At 35.9% G+C, this 23963-nt stretch overlaps 1 protein-coding gene across 2 annotated transcripts in view; it reads left to right on the plus strand.

Moving 5' to 3' along the window:
- The window catches only part of RNF180 (ring finger protein 180), a 192909-nt gene extending 173767 nt beyond the window's left edge, over positions 1-19142 (plus strand). For both annotated transcript variants that reach the window (XM_059416635.1, XM_059416634.1), the window contains exon 7: positions 18153-19142. In XM_059416635.1, coding sequence (XP_059272618.1) covers positions 18153-18352 — 200 coding nt within the window. In that variant the 3' untranslated portion in view covers positions 18353-19142. The remainder of the gene's footprint in view (positions 1-18152) is intronic.
- Positions 19143-23963: the final 4821 nt, after the last annotated feature.

Here is a 23963-nt window from a genome sequence, read left to right on the forward strand (position 1 = left end):
ATACTAACCCTTTATCAGATAAGTCATTTGCAAATAGCTTCTCCCATTCAATAGGTTATCTTTTAGTTAACAGTTTCCTTTGCTGTGCAGAAGCTTTTTATTTCAATGTAGTCCCAGTAGTTTACTTTTGCTTTTGTTCCCTTGCCTCAGGAGACACAGCCAGAAAAACATTGCTATGGCCTATGTGAAATTACTGCCTGTGCTCTTTTCTAGCATTTTAATGGTCTGATCTCACATCTTAGGTCTTTAATCCATTTTGAATTTTTTGTGTATGGGATAGGATAGTGGTCCAATTTTGTTCTTTTGGATAGAGCTATTCATTTTCCTCAACACCATTTGTTGAAGAGACTTTTTCCCATTCCCAGTCCTATGTTAAATAGAAGTGAGTGGAAATCCTTGTCTTGTTGCTGATCACAGGGGAAAAGCTCTTAGTATTTTACCATTGAGTATGAAGTTACCTTTGGGTTTTTCATACAAGTTCTTTATTATGTTGACGTATGTTCCCTCTAAATCCACTTTGTTATGGTTTCTATCATGAATGGATGTTCTAATTTGTCAAATGCCTTTTTAATATCTCTTAAAATGATAATGTGGTTTTTAACCTTTGTACTGATTTGTGATAGGCCTGTATCGCTATAAACTTCCCTCTTAGGACAGCTTTTGCTGAATCCAAAGACTTTTTGAACCATTGTGTTTTCATTTTATTTGTCTCCATATATATGTCTTTTCCCTCATTCTCTGCTAGCTTTATTTAGTGATGTACCTGGGTTTCTTTTTCTTCATTTTTTGCATATCTATTTTTCTTTTATGGTTACCATTAGGTTTGTATGTAATATCTTATTAAGTCTGTATTAAGTTGATGGTCGCTTAAGTTTGAACTCATTCTTTTACTTCTCTCCCACATTCTAGGTATAGGGTGTCATACTTTATATCTTTTCATTTTGTGGCTCCATGAACTTTTAAAAATAGACTTAATTTTACTGTTTTTCTGCTTCCTGCTCTTCTTACTCCTACTTTTATGGTCTTTCCTTTCTACTCAGAGTCCCATTTAACAATTCTGGTAGAGCTGATTTAGTGGCGATGAATTCCTTTAACTTTTGTTTGGGAAACTCTTTATCTCTTTCTATGCTGAATCATAGAAGTATACTTGGTTGCAGGTTTTCTTTCAGAATTTTGGGTTTATCATGCCAGTCCCTTCTGCCTTGCAGAGTATCTGCTGAAAAATCACTGTGTGTCTTATGGGCTTTTCCGTGTATGTAATTTTTAAAATTTTCTCTTGTCACTTTTAAGAACTTGTTGCTGTTTTAATTACTATGTGTCTTGGTGTGGAACCACGTGGGTTGATTTTTGTTGAGGGCTCGCTGTGCCTCCTGGAACTGGATTTCTGTTTCTCTAGACTCAAACTTATAGCTATTATTTCTTCAGATAAATTTTCTGCCCCCTTTTCTCTCACTTCTCATTGTGGGATCTCTATAATGTGAATATTATTAAGCTTGATGGTGTCACTGAGTTCCCCATATTTTTTCTGTCTCCTGTTCAGCTTGATTTCTTTCCTTTACTCTGTTCTCTAGGTCATTTAGACATTCTTCTGCTTCCTCTAATTTCAGTTATTGAGTTCTTCATCTCTGATTTGTTCTTTATTGTTTTCTCTTTGCTTAGGGTCTTACAGACATTCTGACCATTACTTTAAATTCTCTATCAGGTGTATTACTTATCTCTTTTATTTAGCTCTATTGCTATGGTTCATTTCACACATATTTGTCTTATTTTGTCTAATTATCTGTGTTTGTTTTTAAGAAAGTCAGCTACATCTCTTGCTCTTGAAAGTAGTAGTCTTATGAAGAAGAGGTCATTTAGTGCCCTGCAGTACCATGTCCCCTGTTCACCAGAACCTGGCACATGAGAGGTATCTCCTCTGTCCCAGTGTTGTGGCTGAGCTGCCTTTATCTTCAGTCTGGTTCTCTCTGCCTGTTTTGGGGAGCATTTGGTCCCTGTGCAGTTAGTGGGCTAATCTGGTGCCACACTAGGCTTGAGTCAGAACACATGTTTGCCGGAGATATGGTAGCACCCAACTGCAGAGCACTTTCCCTGTGTTGTCCCCTAAGAAGCTTCCACTGGTTGGTGAGACCTACAGTCTGACCAGATGTCTGCCCCCAACTCTCTGCCGGGGCCATAGTCAAATTAGTGTTTGTGGTTGTCTCCCCTGCTCCCCAGGAAAAGAGTCACTTTGGAGTGACGCACCAGGTCTTTTGTTCTGGGAGAAGTCTCCCAAAGATCCCTGCCCCTCCAGCACAGACTACTCTGAGTTTAGTAAACAACGCCCTTCTCATACACCCCATGTGTTTTTCAAACTCCTGCTTCTATGCTAAATCTCAGTGGGGCTCTTTGTTTTGCTGTCTCTTTAAAGGTGGGGACTCATTTTCCTTGAGTCCTCGCAGGTTTCTGAGAGCCAAGCCCACTGATTTTTGAAGTCCCAGGTATTAAGTCCTACTGATTATAAAAATCCAAGAAATTATGCTCCTCTGGTTTTCAAAGCCAAATGTTGAGGGATTCGTTCTTCCTATGCAGTTTCCCCATATATGGGGTGTCTGGTGTGAGGGTCTGTTTCTCTTCACTCTCCAAGCCTGCAGCATCCTCCCCTCCCACAGACAGCCCCATGGGTCTGTTTAGCTTTCCACCATATCTCCACCCTTCCTACCTTCTTTGATGTGGCCTCTTCTCTACATTTACCTGTGGACAGCCTGTTCTGCCAGTCTTCAGGTTTTTTTCTGGGTTATTTGCACTGATGTCAGTGTTACCGAGTTGTATTTGTGGGATGAAGTAAGCTTAGGATCCTCCTACTCCACCACCTTCTGCAGAAGTCTGACATTTCCCCTATTTTAAACCTTATAGGATGAATAGACTTCCATTTACAAGCTCTGAAAAGCAGACCTTTCAGATTAGAGAAGATAGAGACCTACTAAACTCTTAAATAAAAACCTAAAGGACGATGCTCAAGAAGGAGTCAAGACCTGAAAAACAGAGTACAAATCTCCTGTGGTCCCATTGTGAACTCCATAGGGCTACAGAGATAAAGTCCCATTAAAGGACTGCAAAAAAACATAGGATAGGCTGTAGAGTGAGGTAAACTCCGTGTAGTGAAATCTGCAGCCTTACTTTACCTCTACCCCAGCTGATTAATTATCAAGTTCAGGTGATCCGGCTCTCACCCTAGCTGTCTGACAAAAGAGTCAGCCCTGTCTTGGGAGGAAATAATATTTACTTCTATTTGCATGAATCATTCATACAATAAAGAATTATGAGACAAGCAAAGGTTAGGAAAATGTGACCAATAATTGAGAGGAAGCAAAAAATAGTAGATCCCCAGTGATCTAGATGTTGGAGTTATAAGAGTAGGATATTAAAATAGCTATTTAAACAAATGCTAATGAAGAGAGAAAAAGATGGGCAACATAGGTAAAAGAGTGGACAATGTCAATAGAAAATGGAAGCTGTTAAAAACAACAAAAAGGACACTGGGAATTAATAGTCACTGAGTCCTATAGTATCAGTGGCTCAGGTCTCTGGGTTCACAGCTATTGCCTTGAATTGACATGCCTTGTTCTCCTCCCACTTCTACTTCCTGAACTCAAGTATAATGGGTGCCTTGCATTCACCAGAATCTAGATAATATATTTTATACAGTGTAGCTTACTCTTCCTTAGCTTATTCTAGGCTACCTCATCATAGAGAATTATCTACCTGAGTTTAACTCCTAGACTATTCTAAAAGCAATCAGAGCTTTGAAGTCAGGACTGCCACACTGCAGTCCTGGAAGGACCTTTAAAATTGTCATGTTTTTGAAAGGTGCTCTCTGGAGTTCTGCAGTGCACAGCATAAGTGAACACTTGTAGTCACTCCAAATCTTATTTCTTTTCATGATAAATAGGATTTATATTTACAGGTGTGGCTGCTTCACCCTTAGGACAATCTCTCCAATGAAAAGATAACTATCCACAAGAGTGTTTCATGCCTCTTATATCTCTATATACTCGTGCCTCCATCCATAACTTTATTAGAAAGCACCATAATAACCTCAACATTTATCTAAGAGAAAAATAAAGTAACAAGGAAGTGCTCATTAAATAAAATGTGTTAATTATAGATGGATTGAAGAGATGGAATCTATAGTCCAACAATTTCTTAATGAAATGATGCTAAGTGCTCAGATACAAATGATTTGAAAACTAGAATTTCTCTTTAAGATAGGGACATGTCCAACCAAAAACACTCATACCACCTGTCATGACAGATACTAAGTAGAACAAATTATAGTTTGCATTTCCTCATATAAGATAGTTATACAATCTAACATTACTCATATTTACTGACCAGAAGCCTTCAAATTGTTAGTAAGTTATGTTAAGTATATATAAATCTAAAAAAATATTATTTTAGACTAACAAAAATTGTGACATTATGGAAGGAATTTGGGGGGTTTTTTCTTTTTGTAGAGTATTATTAAATTTGCATAGTAAAAACCATTTTTTTCAGAATGACATAACCAGCTTCTAAGGAATTTGGTTTGCATCATGTATCCCTCATAGCAAGTAAAATGTAAACTACTCATACTCTTTTCACTCCACTTAGGTGAGCAGTTAGCTTGATCACACTAATAAAAAGATAAAGAAACTTCCAAGAGAGATAATCATCAGCATTCATAATCTTAATCCAGAATTTCAGGAATTAACCTTCCTAAAATAGAGCAACTACAAAATAAGACCATTATTATGAAACAGAACTTCTCATCTCGGAAAGTTTCCAGGTCCTCAACTGACTTTAACAGATGGAAAATAGTTTTTTTTTTTCCTGTATTAAGGAAGGAAAGAGCTAAGGCTTTGTTTTGTTTTTTGAAGCAAAACAGTTTCTGGGTATTAATTTGTTATTTCACACTGTGACCATGAATGAATCCTGGTGCCCTAGCCATATCCCAGACCAATTAAATCAGAATCTCTGGAGATGGATCCCAGATGTCAGTATTTAGAGCTCCTCCAGAGATTCCAATGTGCAGCCAAAGTACCAAAGGTGAGGTACATCACTCTAGAAGCTGCTAGGACTTGTAGTTCTACAGCAATACAGAAATGTGGACTCAGAATGGAAAGACCTTAAAAAAACCTTTTATTTAATTCTCTGACTTCCAGGCAGTAACATATTCATAATATTATGAAGAGCAGATTAATTAGATGGAATTCAACGCTATAGATAAAGGAGATGGTGTTTGTTTTACACTAAAATGAAATTAACCCTGGCTTAGTGTAGCGATAGTTTAATAGTGTGTGACAGTTGTCCATTTGTTTTGGATAGCAAATACAAACAACTGAAACTACAGTGCAAATTTAAGAAATCTACAAGTAATTGCACAAACTAGAGTTTAGCCAATATGCTGTGAACACTTCTCTGAGCAAAATGCCAGGACATTTGGGGAGACCATGAAATGGTATTATATCCAAGGCACTAAGTATTTGTCTGTTCATCTGTAAATACATTAAAAAATATATCTGTTAAAAGAGGAAATTGGATTGAATTGGCTATCAAGGTAATCTCAAGAGATAAATTCTAAAAAGGATTAAAAAGTAGTAAGTATCTAGGGAAGTCCCAGCTTGTTTCCTTTGGGGACATGAAGAGTATGCTAATAATCTGAAGACATGCTTAGAAGTTCTAGATCCTTCTTGTCAACTAGCAGAAAGACTATGATTAACTATACCATAGCTGTAGCTGCGTCTTTTATTTTTGCAGTGCACATGAAGCAGAAGGACTTACTTATTATGGCTTAAAATAGATTAATATTAAATGAGATGTATACCTACAAATTTTAATAGCATTAGAGTATTAGCTCACTAAAGTTAATAGGATAATATGAAGACATTTTCATGTTTCCAGATTTATAATTTGGCACTGAAAACTTTCAAATGCCTGAACAGATAAAACTTCAAATTTTCACCTTTCCTTAATTAGGCTTGTGTTAGAGTTAACCAAAACAGCCTGAGATACTTAAAACAGAAAAACATCACAATTGTACCAGTGTTGAAATAGCTGAAATATTTTATAGCTACACTAGATATAATGCAAGGCTATATACATAGATGTTATAATAGAATATGATAATATAATCTAACACCATTTAATTTCTATCCCATTATTTTTTTCATTATTACATTTAAATTTCCTTTTTCTTAAAATTGAAAAGAGCGAATACAGTAATATTGGCACAGAGACTGCTTTTTCTTTCGTTGCTTTCTCTAATCTGGGAAAATGAAAGACTATAAGGATGATTTCTCAAAACATACCAAACAGAACTTAAAAGGGCTGATTACATGTTTCTAGAAACTCAAAGTTTCTAGTCATTTATGTTTTATTCTACATTGCTTATGTGGTATGTCCTAAGAGTTCACACAGAACAGAAAATAATAAGATTGCTAGTTCATTATTCTTAATTTAATTTGCACTTAACATGCAGTGCAATGTTGGTTTTAGGAATAGATTTCAGTGACTCCTCACTGACATACAATATCCAGTGCTCATCACAAGTGCTCTAATATCCATCACTCATCTAGCCGTTCTCCTACTCTCTTCCCTCCATCAGCCCTCAGTTTGTTCTGTATCCTCAAGAGTCTCTTAGGGTTCCCCTCTCTCCTTTGTTTTCCTCTTCCCATATGTTGATCTGTTTTTTTCTTAAATTCCATATATGGTTGAGATCATATGGTATTTGTCTTTCTCTGACTGATCTATTTCACTTAGCATAATACACTTTAGCCCCATCCACATCATTGCAAATGGCAAGCATTCATTCTTTGTGATGGCTGAGTAATATTCTATTTGTGTGTGTGTGTGTTGTATGCATGCCACATATTCTTTATCCATTCATCTGTTGATAGGCATCTGGACTCTTTCTATAGTTTGGCTATTGTGGACATTGCTGCTATAAAAAATGGGGTGCATGTGCCCTTCGAATCAGTATTTTTGTATCCTTTGGGTAAATACCTATTAGTGAAATTGCTGGATTATAGGTAGTTCTATTTTTAATTTTTTGAGGAACCTCCATACTGTTCTCCGGAGTGGCTGCCCCCGTTTGCTTTCCCACCAACAGTACAAGAGGGTTGCCCCTTCTCTGCATCCTTGCCAACACCTGTTGTTTGCTGTATTAATTTTAGCCATTCTGACAGAAAACCATAAAACTCTTTTGAAGAAAATACAGGGGCAAATCTTCATGACCACTGGATTCTTGGGCATAATACCAAAAACATGAGCACTAAAATTAAAAAACTGAACTTCATTAAATGCAGCCTCCATACGAGAAAACATTTACAAATCATATTTCATAAGGGCTTAATACCCACAATATATATAAAGAACTCAGTAAGACAACCCAATTAAAAAATGAGCAACAGACTTGAATAGACATTTCTCCAAAGATATACAAATAACCAATAAGGATATTTTAAAAAGGCTCAACATCATTAGTCATTAAGGGAATGAAAACCACAATGAGATCACACCTACTAGAACAGCTCTAACAAAAATTTTTAACAGAAAACAACTATTTACAAAAATGTGGAGAAATAGGAATCCTCAAGATTGCTGGTAGTGAAGTAAAATGATGCATCCCACTGCAAAAATATTTTGGAGTTTCCTCAAAAAGCTAAATATAGAATTACCATGACTTAACAGATCTTCTCCTGGATATATACCCCAAAGAACTGAAAACAGGGACTTGAAGAGATACTCGTATCCCAATGTTTACTACAGCATTATTCATCATAGACAACAAATGGAAGCAATCCAGGTAGCCATAAAGAAATCAATGGATAAACAGAAATGTGTTATATACATACAATGGAATATTATTAAACCGTGAAAAGAAATGAATTTATGATACCTGCTTACAGTATCAGTGAACCTTGAAAATGTTACACTGGGTAAAATAACCAGACCCCAAAGGATGAATATTTTATGATCTGACTCCTATGCCATAACTGGAATAGACAAATTCATTGATTAGAGGTTACCAGAGACTGAGGAGAATGGGAAATTACTCCTTAATGGCTACAGAAGTTGTCTTTGTGATAATGGTTGTACAACTTTGTAAATGTAATTAATGCTATTGAGTTGTATGCCAAAAAATGGTTAAAATGGCAAATTTTGTGTTATATATTTTTTTGCCACAAAAATATCTTTGAAAGAAATCATGGTGTTCATTTTTTACCTTGTTAACAGAAACAAAACATGAGAATTTTTTGTGATTTTTGCCTGAGAATTTTATAAACTACAGTTGACCCTTGAATAACACACATGTTAAGGTTGCCAATACCCCTCCATAATTAAAAATCCGCACTTAAATTTTGATTCCTTCAAGGCTACTTATAACCAACTGCTGACCAGAAGCCTGGCTGATAAGATATACAAGACGGGAAGCCTGGCTGATAAGATATACAGTCTACTTGTATATGTATTATATATAGTATTCTTACTGTAAAGCAAGAGAAAAATGTTAAGAAAATCATAAGGAAAAGGGAATACATTTACATTACTGTGTATGTATTTATTGGGAAAAAATCCACTTGTGCGGCACCTGGGTGGCTTAGTTGTTTAACCCCCCGACTCTTCAACTCAAGTCATGATCTCAGGGTGCTGAGATGGAGCCCCTGCATGGGACTCTGTGCTCAGGGGGGAGTCTGCTTGAGATTCTTTCCCTCCTTCTGCTCCTCCCCAGCTCACATTCTCTTTCTCTCTAAAGTAAATAAATCTTAAAAAAAAAAAAAAAAAAAAGAATCCACGTGTAAGTGACCCCCCACACAGCTCAAATCCATGTTGTTCATGGTTCAACTGTATACTGAAAATTAAACAGGTGTTATAGAATTATAAATAATCCACACATAGTTAATGTATTCATTAGAAAAAAATTAAGTTTATAGGACTTATACATTTGACTCTGGTATCCTAAAAATACAGGAGAAAAAGATGACATTTAAAATTCATTTTGTATTAGCTTTTCAAATATATTAACAGAGTAACTCTATACCTACTTTTGACTATAAAAATATCACACCACCTCTGCTAAGGCCTACTTAGATCAATCAACTTGGCACTATAAATGTCTTATGTAATACGAAAAAGACAGCAGTAAAATACTGTGCTTCAGCCTTTTGTCTGTCTCATCACACATGAAGGATATCGCATACATCCTTTTTTGAAAGCACCTAACTACATGTAAGATTTAAGATGGGTAAGGTTGGAAAGGATCTTACTGTCCTCATTCATTATCTCCAGAAACTCAGTAAGAAAGGTGAAGTAACTTGCTCAGGATCGCACAGTTGTTAACTAGCAGAATTGGGAATCAAATGGTCCCCAGATGAGAGAAAAAAAAATGGGTTCAAATCTTAGTAGAAGTTATCCTACCTCCATCAGCCTTAATTAATTCCCTTATTTACAAAGTGTTGATGAATTTGATACTTATTGCAATGACTATAAAATAAGAATCAATCAGTAATAGTCTGTCATCGTTGTTCATTCCACCAGAGTTTAAGCTCTGAGCATGCAGTGTGTCTGTCTTGTTCAGTGATATATCTGAGGCTTTGCCCAATGCTTGGCATATACAGATGACTCTTTCCCTTTTAATACTAATTTCAGTGCTCTCTGAACTAACTTCTAAAGAATATTTTTTCTTAAGAGCTACAAAATGCATCTCAAATACATTCATAATAATATTCCGTTCCTGCTAAAAATATATTTGGGAGGCCTGATTTGAAACATTCTGGGAAAACAGGCTAATTATTCATTCTATTTTCTGCTGTCTTTCCTTATATACAGGCACTCACTCATCCATCCATTCAGCAAACACATTTAGTACCCAGTATAAGCACTGTGAAAGTTGCTAAAATTGAAAAATATATGAGATAATTGTGCACAATCTTTATGTCTCTGAAAGAGTCTTCAAAATAATGGAGCCTACCTTATTTATAGTCTCTGATGGTGAATGTAAACTTAAACCATACAGAGGGGCAGGAGTGATGGCCTTTATATTCTAGGATAGGAGAAAAATCCTTCAGAGGTAAAATTGTTTTTAGAAAATAGAATTTATAAAATTCTAGAATGTGGTTTCTTCTTTGTATTTTTCTCTCAACCTAACTCTGACTTGGAGATTTTCTCCACAGTCCTTTGTCACTCTTCAATTTCACACAATGAAATTTCTCCAAGAGTACTTTCACACATGAAGAAAAAAAAGGGGGGGAGGGGAGTCAGATTCAACTTGAGGGATTATCATCCTTTTCTTGAATAGCTTTATAGATTACTTTGTGATTCTCAACCAGAATGCCTAGTGATGTTGAAGTAATTTTCCCTTACCTGCTGAGTCCTCTGTGCTACATCATCTTAAGCCTTATGACCGAAGCTGACTGAGCAGTCTGTCTGGTATTTTGGTAGTTGCTAGGGAGGAAGGGAAAAGACTGCTGCAGCCTTTCAAACTGATAAATGCTCTACCCAGAAGCAATGCAGAATATTTTGTTTGAACAGTCATCTTCATTGGTCAAGTCTCATGGCCATGCCTAACCTTCTCAGCAGCAGAGAAGTACAAAATAAACCATGTACTCAGAAGACCAGATTATTTGCGTGGAGCACTAAATGTACCACAGTTATGCAAATTTTAGTCCAATGTGTTTAAAAACTTGGATTGAATGGATAATGTATAAAAATGCCAAAAACAACTTAAGAAAACCTTAGAAAACATTAACAGACTAGCAATTAATAAAGAAACTGATACAACTAGTAAAGAATTGGAATTTAAAAATTTACCCCCAAACTTGAAAAGACAACAGGCCCAAATGGTTTTATAGGCTAGATTCACCAAACCATCAAGGATTGTAATTTTATGCACATTGTTTCATAGAGTAAAAAGGACACAAGACTGTAAATGTTGAGAACTCTTAAGGGTCTGAGATTTTACCCTATTAGCAAGCTAACAAATTAGTCTTCCACTTTCAAGGATGTTTGCAAAAAGTGTAAGATTCCTGGGGCAGAAACAAAGGATGGTCTGTTACTCACAACATTAGCCAAAACAGCAGAATTGATGATGGATACCTGATCCTTTTTTCTCCTAGGACATTACAGATAGGGTCCGGATGATACCTACACACACACACTAGGTTGTGTTACCTGGAGAGCTCTGAGCTCATAAAATTTAGTTCTTTTTCTAAGTTTTATTTTATTTTTTTTTAAGAGAGAGAGTGCAAGCAGAAGGTGGGGGCAGAGAGAAAGAAAGTCTTAAGCAGGCTCCATGCTCAGCACAGAGCCCAATGCGGGACTTAATCTCACGACACTGAGATCATGACCTGAGCCTAAATCAAAAGTCAGATGCTCAACCATCTGAGCCATCCAGATGCCCCAAAATTCAATTATTTTATGATTATTTTATATATTATAATTATTTGATATATTTTAAATATAGTTTGTTCCCAAAGGGGAACATCCTGTCTGCCAAGATTGTATGCTATAGGAATATCTTTCAAGAAACAGTACAGAATAGAAGCAGTCATTAATTCTGTTTACAAGATACACAGACACACAGAGACCAATATAGAATTGTCACCCATTTGCCAACGTATTTTAAAAAGCCAATAAAATAATGATAAACCAGGCAAAAATAACATAAAACAGAAAATTATACACCAATCTTCCTTACAAACATAGGCATAAAAATTCCATATAAAATATATAAAGCTGAATTCATCAGTATATGAAAATGAGTATCATGAATACATGTAATTTGTCTTAGGTATGAAGGAATGATAAAACATTGGAAAATCTGTCACTTTAATCCATCACTTTAATAGATTTAAATTATTCAACATTTTAAAAAAATCTGTGTGAATTCATCACCTTAACAGATTAAAGAAGGAAAACCATATGAACATCTTGCAAGATACAGAGACACTATTTTGACTCGACCAAATGGTTATGTTTAATATTGGCACAAGAATCTAAATTTTCTGATCTCTTGATGAGGATGATTTTCCCTGCACAGTGCTTTTTTTTCCCTGTAATATATTGGGGGGTGGGGAGGATGAAGTTTATGTTTTTACTGTGTTCTTTACTTTAAAATAGCACAGGTAGAAGTACTAATATTATTAGATACTTTTTAAACCATGTCTGAATACCAGACTAATTATTATTGGTTGTCACCAGTAATAGGTTGTCGTTAAGTCCATGTAAAAGTGAATTCCTGGTGCAGAAGTTTTCACTCCATTAATTCCAATCCAAATGCTCTTGGAATAAAGTAGTTGCCTATATCACTATATATGTATATATTTCACTATTATGATAGTTTTAGGCATACTGTCTCCTAGGCCATCCTAGGATTTTAGGGGGCAAAGATTGGTTTGGGGAGCCACCAAAAAATCCTAGACAATACTTTGGTTTGTGGCCCTCAAAAGTTTAACTGTACCTGACAAAATCTTATTCTTTCCTACTTATTTTCTCTCATTAGGAAGAAAGTAGGTTTAAGTTAATTTATTGATTAGAATACATAAATTTAAATTTAACGTATTTTTCCCCTTATGGGGGTGCTAATTAAAAAAAAAAAATTGAGAAACACTGTTCCAGACTCCTACTTTCCTAAACTACCTTAGCTTCTTAGTATATATTATATATATAATATATAATAATATTTCCTAATAGTTTCCTAAAATACCTTAAAATCCTCAGTGACTAACAGATCGTAAATATGCCTCTGTAAATGTTGAGTAGATCTCATAGTTTCAGTGTCTGATTCTGAGAGTGTACTTAAAATTAGCCACTGCCTTGAAGAAATCAACTCATACTTAAACAGTAGAAACCATTTTGTTTGAACCATCAATGGTCAACTCATTGATTTATCCAGAAAAGATAGACATAATATGAAGAACAAGCTCTGGCAAGAAAAGGTAGCTTCTTTCACATATTAATAGTAACAATAGTAATAATAATGTAAGAAGAAAAATCTGACATGCACTGAACCTCTATAATGGACCAGACCTGTGCTTTTTATGTATTAATTCATCTAATCCTCATGGTAGCCCAGTGATTAGGTCCTTTCATTGTGATCATTTTACAGGGGAATCAGTTACTGATTACTGGAATTAATCACTGGTTAGTGTTCTTGCAATTCTTCTGACGTCATAATCTAATACATACCAAGTAACAATATCTGTGAGGTGATTTTCCTTTCATCAGATTTTGATTGAGAAATTATGATCCTCCCATCCAATTTATAGCTTTGAAAATCCCAAAAGATTTACAAAAACCTACTTACTAACTCCCCACCTAGAAAAAAATGTAAGGGACACCTGGGTGGCTCAGGGGGTTAAGTGGCTGTCTTGATTTCAGCTTGGGTCATGAGATCAACTCCATGCTGGGCATGGATCCTGCTTAAGATCTTCTCTTCCTCTGACCCTCCCTCTCTCTCCCCATCTCTCTTTTTCTTGAAAAAGAAATTAATATTAAACAACCAATGATCCTTATCTACCTTACCTATAAAAACTTACTGCCTGAATCTTTGTGGTGGTCAGAGCTGAAAATTAGCATTAATGAGAACACTTTCAGAATGAGAGGCACTCTATTAGTACTTCTACCAGGACAACAAAAGTAAACTGAGATTGTCCTGGGGAAACCAGCACATATGATCTCCCCACCCATAATGCTTTGTCTTTTGTGCCATGTCTTCTCTTGGCCCTACTTTTTTCTAGGGCTATTCCATTAATACCATCGTTCCTTTGACCCAACCAACTGAAGCTTACATCTGAAACATCTAAGGTTTATAAATAATCCTTTAGGTCAGAAAAATCACTTTGTTATATAATAATAATTTCCAATAATAGTGCTACCTATTCTCCAGCCTCTATTTGTGAAGAAGCTTTGGAAAAGGAATATCAGCTACTTTGGAAATATTTGTGTTTGTGTATTAGGCTAATCTTTGAATGTGCGAAAAACTCTTCCCACTTCCCCTCCCTCCTATACTAACTGAAAGACCCCCTTTTCTCTTAAAATAATGACTACAGTTTAGAAAATGGTGGTTAGATAGTCTTAAAAACCTGTTGGGATGAAATTCCCTTAATATGCTCTCCAAAAAAGAATACCTGCCCAGGTGGGTACAAAGCAACCCACTGGAATGTGGGAAGAGAACATAAAAGAATATATTCTACTTATCTAAACAGAAGTTAAGCTTCAGTAATATTGAGTAAAGACTAACAGTGACATTCTTACTTAGAGGTTATGATGGTATGTAATATTGGCTGAGGAAAACTGGAAGTCGAATAACAGAAGGACGGACTTCGTTGGTGTGTTTTCTATCTGTTAAAATATGTTGAAGTTTGCATATGCCCAGTTAAATGGATTTTACATTATATTATCTAGTTTTAGATAAATATTAGTGCAAAGTACACAAGAGACTTAATACTAACAAAGCAAACAAAAAAGACGGGAAGAAACATCATCCTATTGTAAACCTTTTACAAGCAATAAAAATTAATAATTTAAAAATAAAATGTGATAGGAAGTCAGCCAAAAACATTATGAATTATTAAAAACCTATTTGAAATATGGCCCTCTAATTTACCATTTCTCCTTTATCTCATCCTTTTTAATTTCATGTTTTACATCTACATAATGTAAGTAAATATAATTTACTGAAAATTATAAAATATTGATGAAAGTAATCGGAAAAGACACAACTAAATGTTATTTAAAAAGTTATTGCATGTTCATTGATTACAAAAATTAACTATGAACAACTTTTCTTAAATATAGATCCTATAAACAGTTATCTAGAATTATCCTTGATCAAAGAAGTTTGACTTTAAATACTACTACCCAAGTGAGTGTAACCTTGCCATCAGAATAAGCAGCTTAGTCTGGAACATGTTTAGTGTTCTTCTATTGTTAAATTGGATGAACAAGAATCTGCTTAAAGCTTGAGCCTCACAGAACCTTTATCACTGGAGTTGCTAGCAGCTACCAAAATTATAACTTTTCCATAGTTTATTGTATTGTCCCCACTAAAACTAATAAGGACAGAAATACTTAAAGTAGGCATTAGTAAGTAAAAACCAAAGATTACGATCAGATTATCAGTCCTTTAAAATTTTGATTTTTTTTTTTTTTAGAAGACTCTGAAACTATGTATTGGTCAACCAAGAGATGTTGCCATTGGGCAAGCTTATGTCAAGCTCTAAATAATTAGCAGGTACCTATTACCGGGAAAAAGTGCAATATATCACAAGGAGATGTAATATTTCTCAGTAATACTTTCATTTGGTCATACAAGAACCACCACTTTTTTTTTTTTAATATGGGTGCCAGCAGTTTATTCCTTATTTTTTTAATTCTGCCTCAAAATATTAACATTTTACCCTGGGAGATGAGAGATTTTGGATTTCCTCATTTAAGGCCCACTTTCCAACACCTTTATGTTCAGAGTCTGCAAATCAGAAAAGAATTCTATTTGCCAGTTAGACATATACACAGATACACCTGTATCTCCATCTGCATTTGCTCCATAGGTTCTATCTTATGTCTCTTTCTGTAGATACATGTATCTGGTCCTAAATTCCTCCATCTCTCTCCTGCTATACTCTGTCTTTCTTCCAGATTGCTGTATGTATAGATCTACCCATAGCTGTAACAGAGTGGAAAGGTCTACTTTACTGCCTGAAATTGAGGGCTAGAACATCTGAAACATGACTAGCAAGGTCAGTCTCAGGACAGATGGGATTTTAGCTTTGTCCAGGGAAGCCATAGGAAAAATGGCTCCCTTAATAAGGTGGGAGGAAGGCTGTGTTAGAGTGTTTGGAAGGCCTCTATACCCTTGGGGGTGGCACCTATGCACATATTACATAGAGCTAATTTGGGGCTGCAGCAGCCACTTTGGAGTCCAACACCAGTCACCCCCCAAGGAGTCCCAAGTCCAGAGGTCTGTACTGTCAGTGAGTGGCCTGTGCAATACACAACTGTGAGCTTTTAGGGGCACTGGCTTCTGTGTGAACAATAGACACCACTCTGGAAAATAACCTGTCAGAGAAGGAGTCCACGTGGAAGGTGGCGCAGCGATGGGCTGCTGGCAGTAGTGAGGCTGAAGCTGTAGGCGCTTTGATCTGCAAGGATATCCTCACCCAACTGTACAGCCATGGGGGCCAAGCAAAATGATCCTATCACCCTCTGATCACCCTGGCCTGAGAATTGGGCACCAGGATCCTAATGTCTCCAAGATATCTGCTTGGGACTTGTAGGCTGCTTCTGATCTTGGTCACCTTCAGGCACCGACTGGTGATTACCTTCACTATAGGGACCAAAAAATCCACAAACACATAGCAATGCAAGTGGACATTTGGCCTGACCAGCTAAAATCAGGACTCAGCACTTGGACCATTGTGGCGGTTTTATGGTTTCCTGAAATGCTCTGCATTTAGGACCCCCGCCAGGAAAGTTCCTCCCTGCACATGTGTTCCTGCGCTGTAAGGCAGCTCTCAAACACTTCAGCTAAAAACTGAGATCAAAGAGCCACCAACTGCCTGGGAAGGATCCCATGGTGGTGTTTCCTCTAGATGTTCCCTTTATCCATATAGATTTTGTTTTCTTTAGCTATGGCCAGTAGTTTTTCTGGTACCAAAACGTAAGCACTGACAAGTATACACTCACATACAAAAAATTTCACACCTACTACTATTAAATACTGAGTGCATTAATTTCTGGTAAAATTAGTCCCTTTACTAAACACTTCTGATCAGATCTAGTTGGCTTCTGTAGTATACTAGTTGAGTTTCAGAGCCCTGAGTAGCCAAAGGATACAGTAGGGCATTTTTGGTCCGTTTGTATTTTTGTTTGATGGCTGGTTGGTTGGTTGGTTTTATAATTTTCTGGCATGTGGAGTCCGATCAAATGACCGACTGGTTGCATTTTTCATATCCTTTCAACCACTGATGTGACTTTTACCATAGCAAGAGGGCTTTTTACAAACTAACGTCTCATAGTGAAATGTCAATTGGCAGGTCCAGGTTCTATGTTGTTTTCAATTTAAATGATTTTATGTATTCCTGTGTTCCTGTTACGGTTTTTCCTTCTCCGATGTTCTTAAGCAGTGCTTTCATTTTAGAGCTTCATGTCTCTCTTGACATCATCAGCAAAGAGCAGACAAGGGCATGAAAAACCAGCTAGAGCCAATCTAAACACCATATGACAGAATATAACAGAAAAAAAAAACTATCTGTATGTGAAAACTAGGGAGGCCTGGATCATAATCAGGTTGGGAATAGAATTATGTCCATTGCAGAAGTACCTGGTAGCATCTTGACTTACTGCTAACATTCCACGTTCACATACCCCGTGCATTTTCTTCAAGGTTGTTGCTAGAGATTTTGAGATTGGCTTTTTACATACCAATCTCCTTAAGTAAGCCCATGCTTTAAAATTTATAAAAATTAAACCTAAATTTCTTCAAAGGTATACGATTTTGTCCAGTTTTTCCAGTGCTAAAGTATGAGCAGGGGAAGAGGTAGAAGGAGAAGCAGACCCTCTGAGAGCCAGACGTGGGGCTTGATTCCGGGATGCTGGGATCATGACCTGAGCCGAAGGTAGACGCTTAACAGACTGAGCCACCCAGGTGCCCCTCCTCATAGAATTTTATTCAAATACCAATAAAATTCTCGAGGTATGAGATAAAAGGTTAAATTGGTGATCACAATACAACCTGAATCGAGTTCAAATGTAGAAATTGCTCACCTGTGAAAATAATTTAAAAATTTGTGAGGATCTGCTGTGATTAAGTCATTGGATGGTATAGATGAGCAGGCAGAGACCCAAAGAGATCAAATAGCTTGCCCAAGAAGGTGACAGAACAAGAATAGGTCTCCTGACTCCATACCCCATACTCTTTGCTAATTTTACTGATCCTGCCCTTAAAACCCATAACGAAAAGAGACTCTGACTATTATTTATCATTGGGGGGAAAAAAACTGTCAGGAATACAACATATCACTCAGTGACATCAAGATACGCTCTGTTCACGGTCCCAGTGTTCATAAACAGCTTCCTCTCTGAGCGCATACCTGAATTCCATGCGCTTTACAATAACGTTTTGATGCATCTTGTAGGTTTCCATAGACGTGCAGCTCCAGTTACAAGAAGGCAATTCCCACATGGTGCACACAGGATGGATTATCTGCACTTTGAGGATGATAGCCGTGGATGGTGGTTTGACATGGATATGGTGATCATCTATATTTATTCAGTGAACTGGGTCATTGGATTCATTGTTTTCTGCTTTCTTTGCTATTTTTTCTTTCCGTTTTAGGAATTTTCATATCTTACTACAGTTGAACAATCACAAATGATGTAGATAGCAATTAAACCTTTTTAAAATGTGCTTTGAAGTTTTTATAATGTTGCATTATATAAATTGTCGGTGTTTATAGGTATGGGAATAATGGACTTATTTATTAATGTTTTTCATGTAACTACAGTTTACTGAGAAGCTAGTCTGTCTAGCACTTAGCAACAATGCACTATTAATTTCATAATTCCTCCTGGTTTAGGATTTATTGGCTCTAATTTTACAATTCTGCTTTTATACTTAATTGTAAAGACAGGTTTTCTCTCCACTGAAAAGTAGGAAAAAGCAAAATGAAATGATAATCTGGGTAGATAGTATCTTTGCTGAAAAAATATTTAGTCAATCACCACTTATTCTTGGGCAAATTATGTGCATTAAACATAAATTATACTTTCTGGGAACTAATCTAGCAGGGTATATTCAGTTTTGGTTTCCAATTATCTCTACTTATTTTCTGTTCTATTATCAAAAAAGCTGGCTGTTCTTTAAACAGACCTAATAATAGCATTAATGCAACATTTTTATTTATTGTAAGAACAGAATAGTAAATGTGAAAGACCCCCAATAGAAAGAGATATATTAATCCTTTCCAAATTACAGGATTACTCACCTGAAGAATTAAAATACTTACTGACTTTCAGTAGTTTAAAGAGCAATGCATGTCCAAAATGTAACTACTTTAGTGATTTGTTTAACACAGAGATTGTTAAAGATATTGTACATGTGCAATAAAGAGTGGCTTTTACATTTATTTCTTTCTTATTAAGTAATTTAATATCTGGAATAAGGAATTTTTGGAAGTAGGCTTGTGAGTATATACAAAGAAAACCTGGCATTTCTTTTTATTATTACAGTATTATAAGCCTTGGAATTGGTTTTTCCCTTAATTTAAAAAAAATAATAAGGAAATCTAAATTATTCCAGAATAGGAAACAACACTAGTACCCCACTTTCACAAGTGAGAGAACTAAGGCACAAAGAAGTAGGCTTATTTCAGTCATTAAGGTGGTCTTTGTGTGTAACCTGTGAGGAGTGTTTTGAACATGAACAACATTCCTACACTGTGCTATTATATATCTGATAAAGCAGTGAGCATACTCTAACACAAGGAAAGTGAAACTGTCATGGCACTAAAAATATCACCATCAAACAAATTGTCACTGTCAAGGCCTCAAGAGTTCAGTCTAGGAAAAGTCCAAATTTGGCCTAATTACAACTAAGTGTATTTGAATAAAAGCACCTATCTGATGAGACGGAATGTTCTAAGAAATATGACAGAATAACAGATATTTATTCTACACTGTTACTGTTTTTAAAATTATGTCTCTGAAAGGAAACAGCAGTGTGCACTAGACACTATCAAATCTAGAAAGCAAAAAACTAAATACATTTTACAAACATCAGTTTTTCCTCATGTATCAAAATAGACTAATAGTGCTTAGTCTAGCGGTATATAACTAATATCTTGTAAAACAATATTTTTACAAACCTCAGTATTACCTTACAGAAATAAAAATAGGTATTTACAATTTATTGCTCCAAGTGTAGGTAATGTGTGTCAGGACTGAAAAATTAACAAAACACAGATTGGTGGGGGGGGCAGTATCTTAAGAACTTTAAAATGAACTGCAGCCATTTCCCAAGCAATTCCTGGATTATCATCTCTAGCAAATATGCTTTTACTCATTCCTAAATTAAAAAGTTAATTAAAGGGGCACCTGGATGGCTCAGTCAGTTAAGTGTCCAACTCTTGAGCTCAGCTCTGGTCTTGATCTCCGTGAATTCAGTCCCTGCACTGGGCTTCACACTGGGCATGGAGCCTACGTAAATAAATAAATAAATGATTCTAACTATACATGAGCAAACTTAATAGTATAACAGATAAGAGAGTTCTCAGAGTAACAAATTTGATTCCCAATATGATTATAGTAGCTCATTGATGATAATATCAGTTTATAGATCTGTATCCACAAACTAAGTACAAATAAAAATAATACCTTAAATACTCTTTAAAAAAAAAAAGGGATAGTCTGGAGGAACATTCTAGATGGGCTATATGAGTCTTAACAGTCTGAGAATAACATCATTTGGCATATTAAAGTAAATTTAGAAATATTATAAATTTCTAATTTTACTTTAAAATATTTAAATTGTATGCAAATGAAGATACAAGCTGCCAAATATTAAGAAGTGCAGTATTTCCTAGAGCTCCCAGTTTATTGGAAGCCAGAGAAAACCTGAGATAAGAAGAAACCATTTTCTTCTGGAATCTGTCATGCAGTCACCATTCAATAGATAATAAATTTATGAAGAAAAATAAATTTATAAATACATGAATGAGCTTTAAAGTGAAACAAATTATATGTTGTTCTTGTTTAGTGTTTTTCACAGGTCCACCACATAAAAACTCATTTTCCGATAAAGAACAAAGGAAAAAAAAAATCCTGAAACTGATGAAGTCCAATATATGCCCTAATTATTATTATTTAATAAGGTTTAATTTTCTAAGCTATCTCTATCAACAATTTCTATTTCTCCAGAGCTTAATTACTGTGAAGGTTATATACTCACACATGCGTTTAAAAAATGCCCCAAGTTAAGTTACATTTCTGGATTCTTTCAGCAGGTGATTTATTTCTTGATTGTAAAAAAACAATTTCACAAACTGAAATCATTCATTTTATGCTAAGTAGAAGCTAGGGGAATCTAAATTAGACAAAACATAGAAAGAATCAGAATTTGTTGTACAAAGGATCACCAAAATCAAGCATGAAAAAAAAGCACTTAATATTTCTCAGTCTGCTCTATTACTAATGTCACTCTGGTAATAAACACTCAATGTAACAGCAAAGCCACTATTACTGTTCTTTCTGCCTTGGAGTCTTGCTTCCAAGGTAGTTGAAATGATATGACCCAAAAAAAGGCCAATTAATAATAAGTTATCACTTAAATGCCTTCTCTGTGACTAAATGAAGATAGAGATTTTTTTTTAAAGATTTTATTTATTTATTTGACAGATCACAAGTAAGCAGAGAGGCAGGCAGAGGGAGAGGGGGGAAACAGGCTCCCTGCCGAGCAGAGAGCCCGATGCGGGACTCAATCTCAGGACCCTGGAATCATGACCTGAGCCGAAGGCAGAGGCTTTAACCCACTGAGCCACCCAGGTGCCCCAAGATAGAGATTTTTAAACACTTGGTTTTTCTCTGGATCATTTGTTAAGGAATGCCTTAGAAAAGGGAATACACTGATTAAATGCAATGAGAGTCAGTTTTCGACTCTTCACAGATGCTGCAGCTGAATGCAGAGGACACCATCAGACAGCCCAGTGGGCCTAAGACCTGAAGATTTTAATACATTCAACTTTTTAAAAAAATTTTATTTATTTGACAGAGAGATCACAAGTAGGCAGAGAGGCAGACAAAGAGAGAGGGGGAAGCAGGCTCCCTGCTGAGCAGAGAGCCCAATGTGGGGCTTGATCCCAGGACCCTGAGATCATGACCTGAGCTGAAGGAAGCAGCTTAACCTACTGAGCCACCCAGGTGCCCCAACACATTCAACTTTGACTTTCATGTAGTTTCTAACTTTAGTAATTCTCACTATATGCGTTCAGTAAGTTCAATCAGTGTATCCTTTTCTCCAGGATGCCTTGGTTTTCCTTTTTTATTGAAGACAACACCTATAGTAAGAATTGCTTTTATACATTTTTAGTTCTTACACAGATCTTATGAGAAACATCATTAAGTATCTTCAGGCCATGGTATTAACAACCTGTGAGAACAGTACGTGTCTACTACAATATACATGTATCTATCTAATAATCGTGCTTCTGTTATAGGGTCAGAAAAGCAAATACTTTGCCATTCCCACCCTTGTTCAGGATCTCTCACATGGTGCAACAGATATATTGTGAGAATCATTTTTCTTATTTCAACACTTCTCAAGATAGTTTTTGACTGTTATCACCAAGTTTATGGTTCCCTCTCCTTACATACCTGTCAATAAATTTAAGTGCTGCTAAGACACAGTCCTGTTTCTCTTACTCTTTCACACTTTTATAAGCCTGTGAGCCTCAGCCAAAGAGTACCTACTAAGTACATGGACTTCCCACTAAGTTCCATTTTTATTATTGACAGCAGAGTGAGAGAGGTTATTGCTCTTGTAAGAACTAGGTTAATATTTTCATTGCTTTACATGTGTCACCTCGTCTACCAACAAAACCATTAAGAGGAAAAGGGAAGTGAGAAAGGATAACACTTATTTACATAACTGTTCTATCTTAGATTCTTAGCTGGTCCCATTAACATATTAACTAATTTAATCTCCTCAGTACACTTGGAATAAGATGATGTTAACCTCCTGTTATTGGTGAGGACGAGAAGTGATGTGACCAAAGTCACACAAAGTTAAAAGTAATTGATTTATCTTCATTTATGAGGGATTTCAAGACCTGTGATTTTACTGTCTGTGGCATCTGATAAAATTTGATGAAGCTGGGATATTTGCTAAAGACTGTTTGGTCCTAATACTGCTAAAGGAGCTTTGAGAATGTTAGAGATGATCTGAATCAAGAATGCAGGAATTAACTACTTACAATGTGTAACAATTTTCATTGCTTATACCAATGAAAAACAGTATCTGAAGGACATGATATAATATGCAATATTACATTTGATAAGAGCTTCCATTCTGTTTGCAAACTTAGATTGGTTTGTTGTGGCTACCTTTATTGAGAAGGATTCTGAGGTTCCATCTTGGCTCCAAGAAGAAAAGTACTCTGGTCCACTGGTGATGTACCTCAAATATGGGGGAAGGAGACTGATGAGGAAGGTATTTGGATAAGAGTGCATAAAAGCATTCCGGTTTTGGAAGCAGGTCTTACCATTTGTTGAAAGAAAACAAAAGGGCAGTTAAGTGACTATAATTAATAACACCATGATATATATTAATGTAGGTATGAGATCTAACTAAGAGTAAGCTACAGTCCTTGATTTTCATTTCCCTTACAACAGAAGATTAATAGGTACCTAGTTGTGAATTCCATAGAAGATTTTTAAAACATAATGGTGTGGCTACAATGCAATTTAATTTTCTCATTTAAAAAAATTTTAACATGTCAAAAAAAAAGTATGTAGTCCTGTTTCACAAATTCTGCAGGACTAAATGGATGCTGCCAGTATTACCTCTTCTGATCTCAATATTTGTAGGTAAGTATATATAGTGTTAAAATCAACCTTGGTCAAAAGTGAACTGCATTACTTCTTAAACCTTCATATGCCCACATTAAGTCTTATTAAAACGCATATTTTTCAGAAGGGATGGGGTAGGCTTGAGTTTCCTTATTGCTGATAAGCTATCAGGTGCTGTGGATCTCCTGGCCCATGAGCCACCCTTAGGAAAACCAGGAACTCAAAAACCTCAAATGGATCTTGCATCCCTGTCACTACAGTAACTGTTCCCAAAAGATAAACTTCTCATTGTTTTGGCACTTGAGAATTGTACTATACCAGTTACCCAATATATGGGAATTACAATGAGTTTTGGTATAATTTTATATAAATCTATTGAATAAGCT

Source organism: Mustela nigripes, chromosome 12 (genome assembly GCF_022355385.1).
Source record: "Mustela nigripes isolate SB6536 chromosome 12, MUSNIG.SB6536, whole genome shotgun sequence".
NCBI lineage: Eukaryota > Metazoa > Chordata > Mammalia > Carnivora > Mustelidae > Mustela > Mustela nigripes.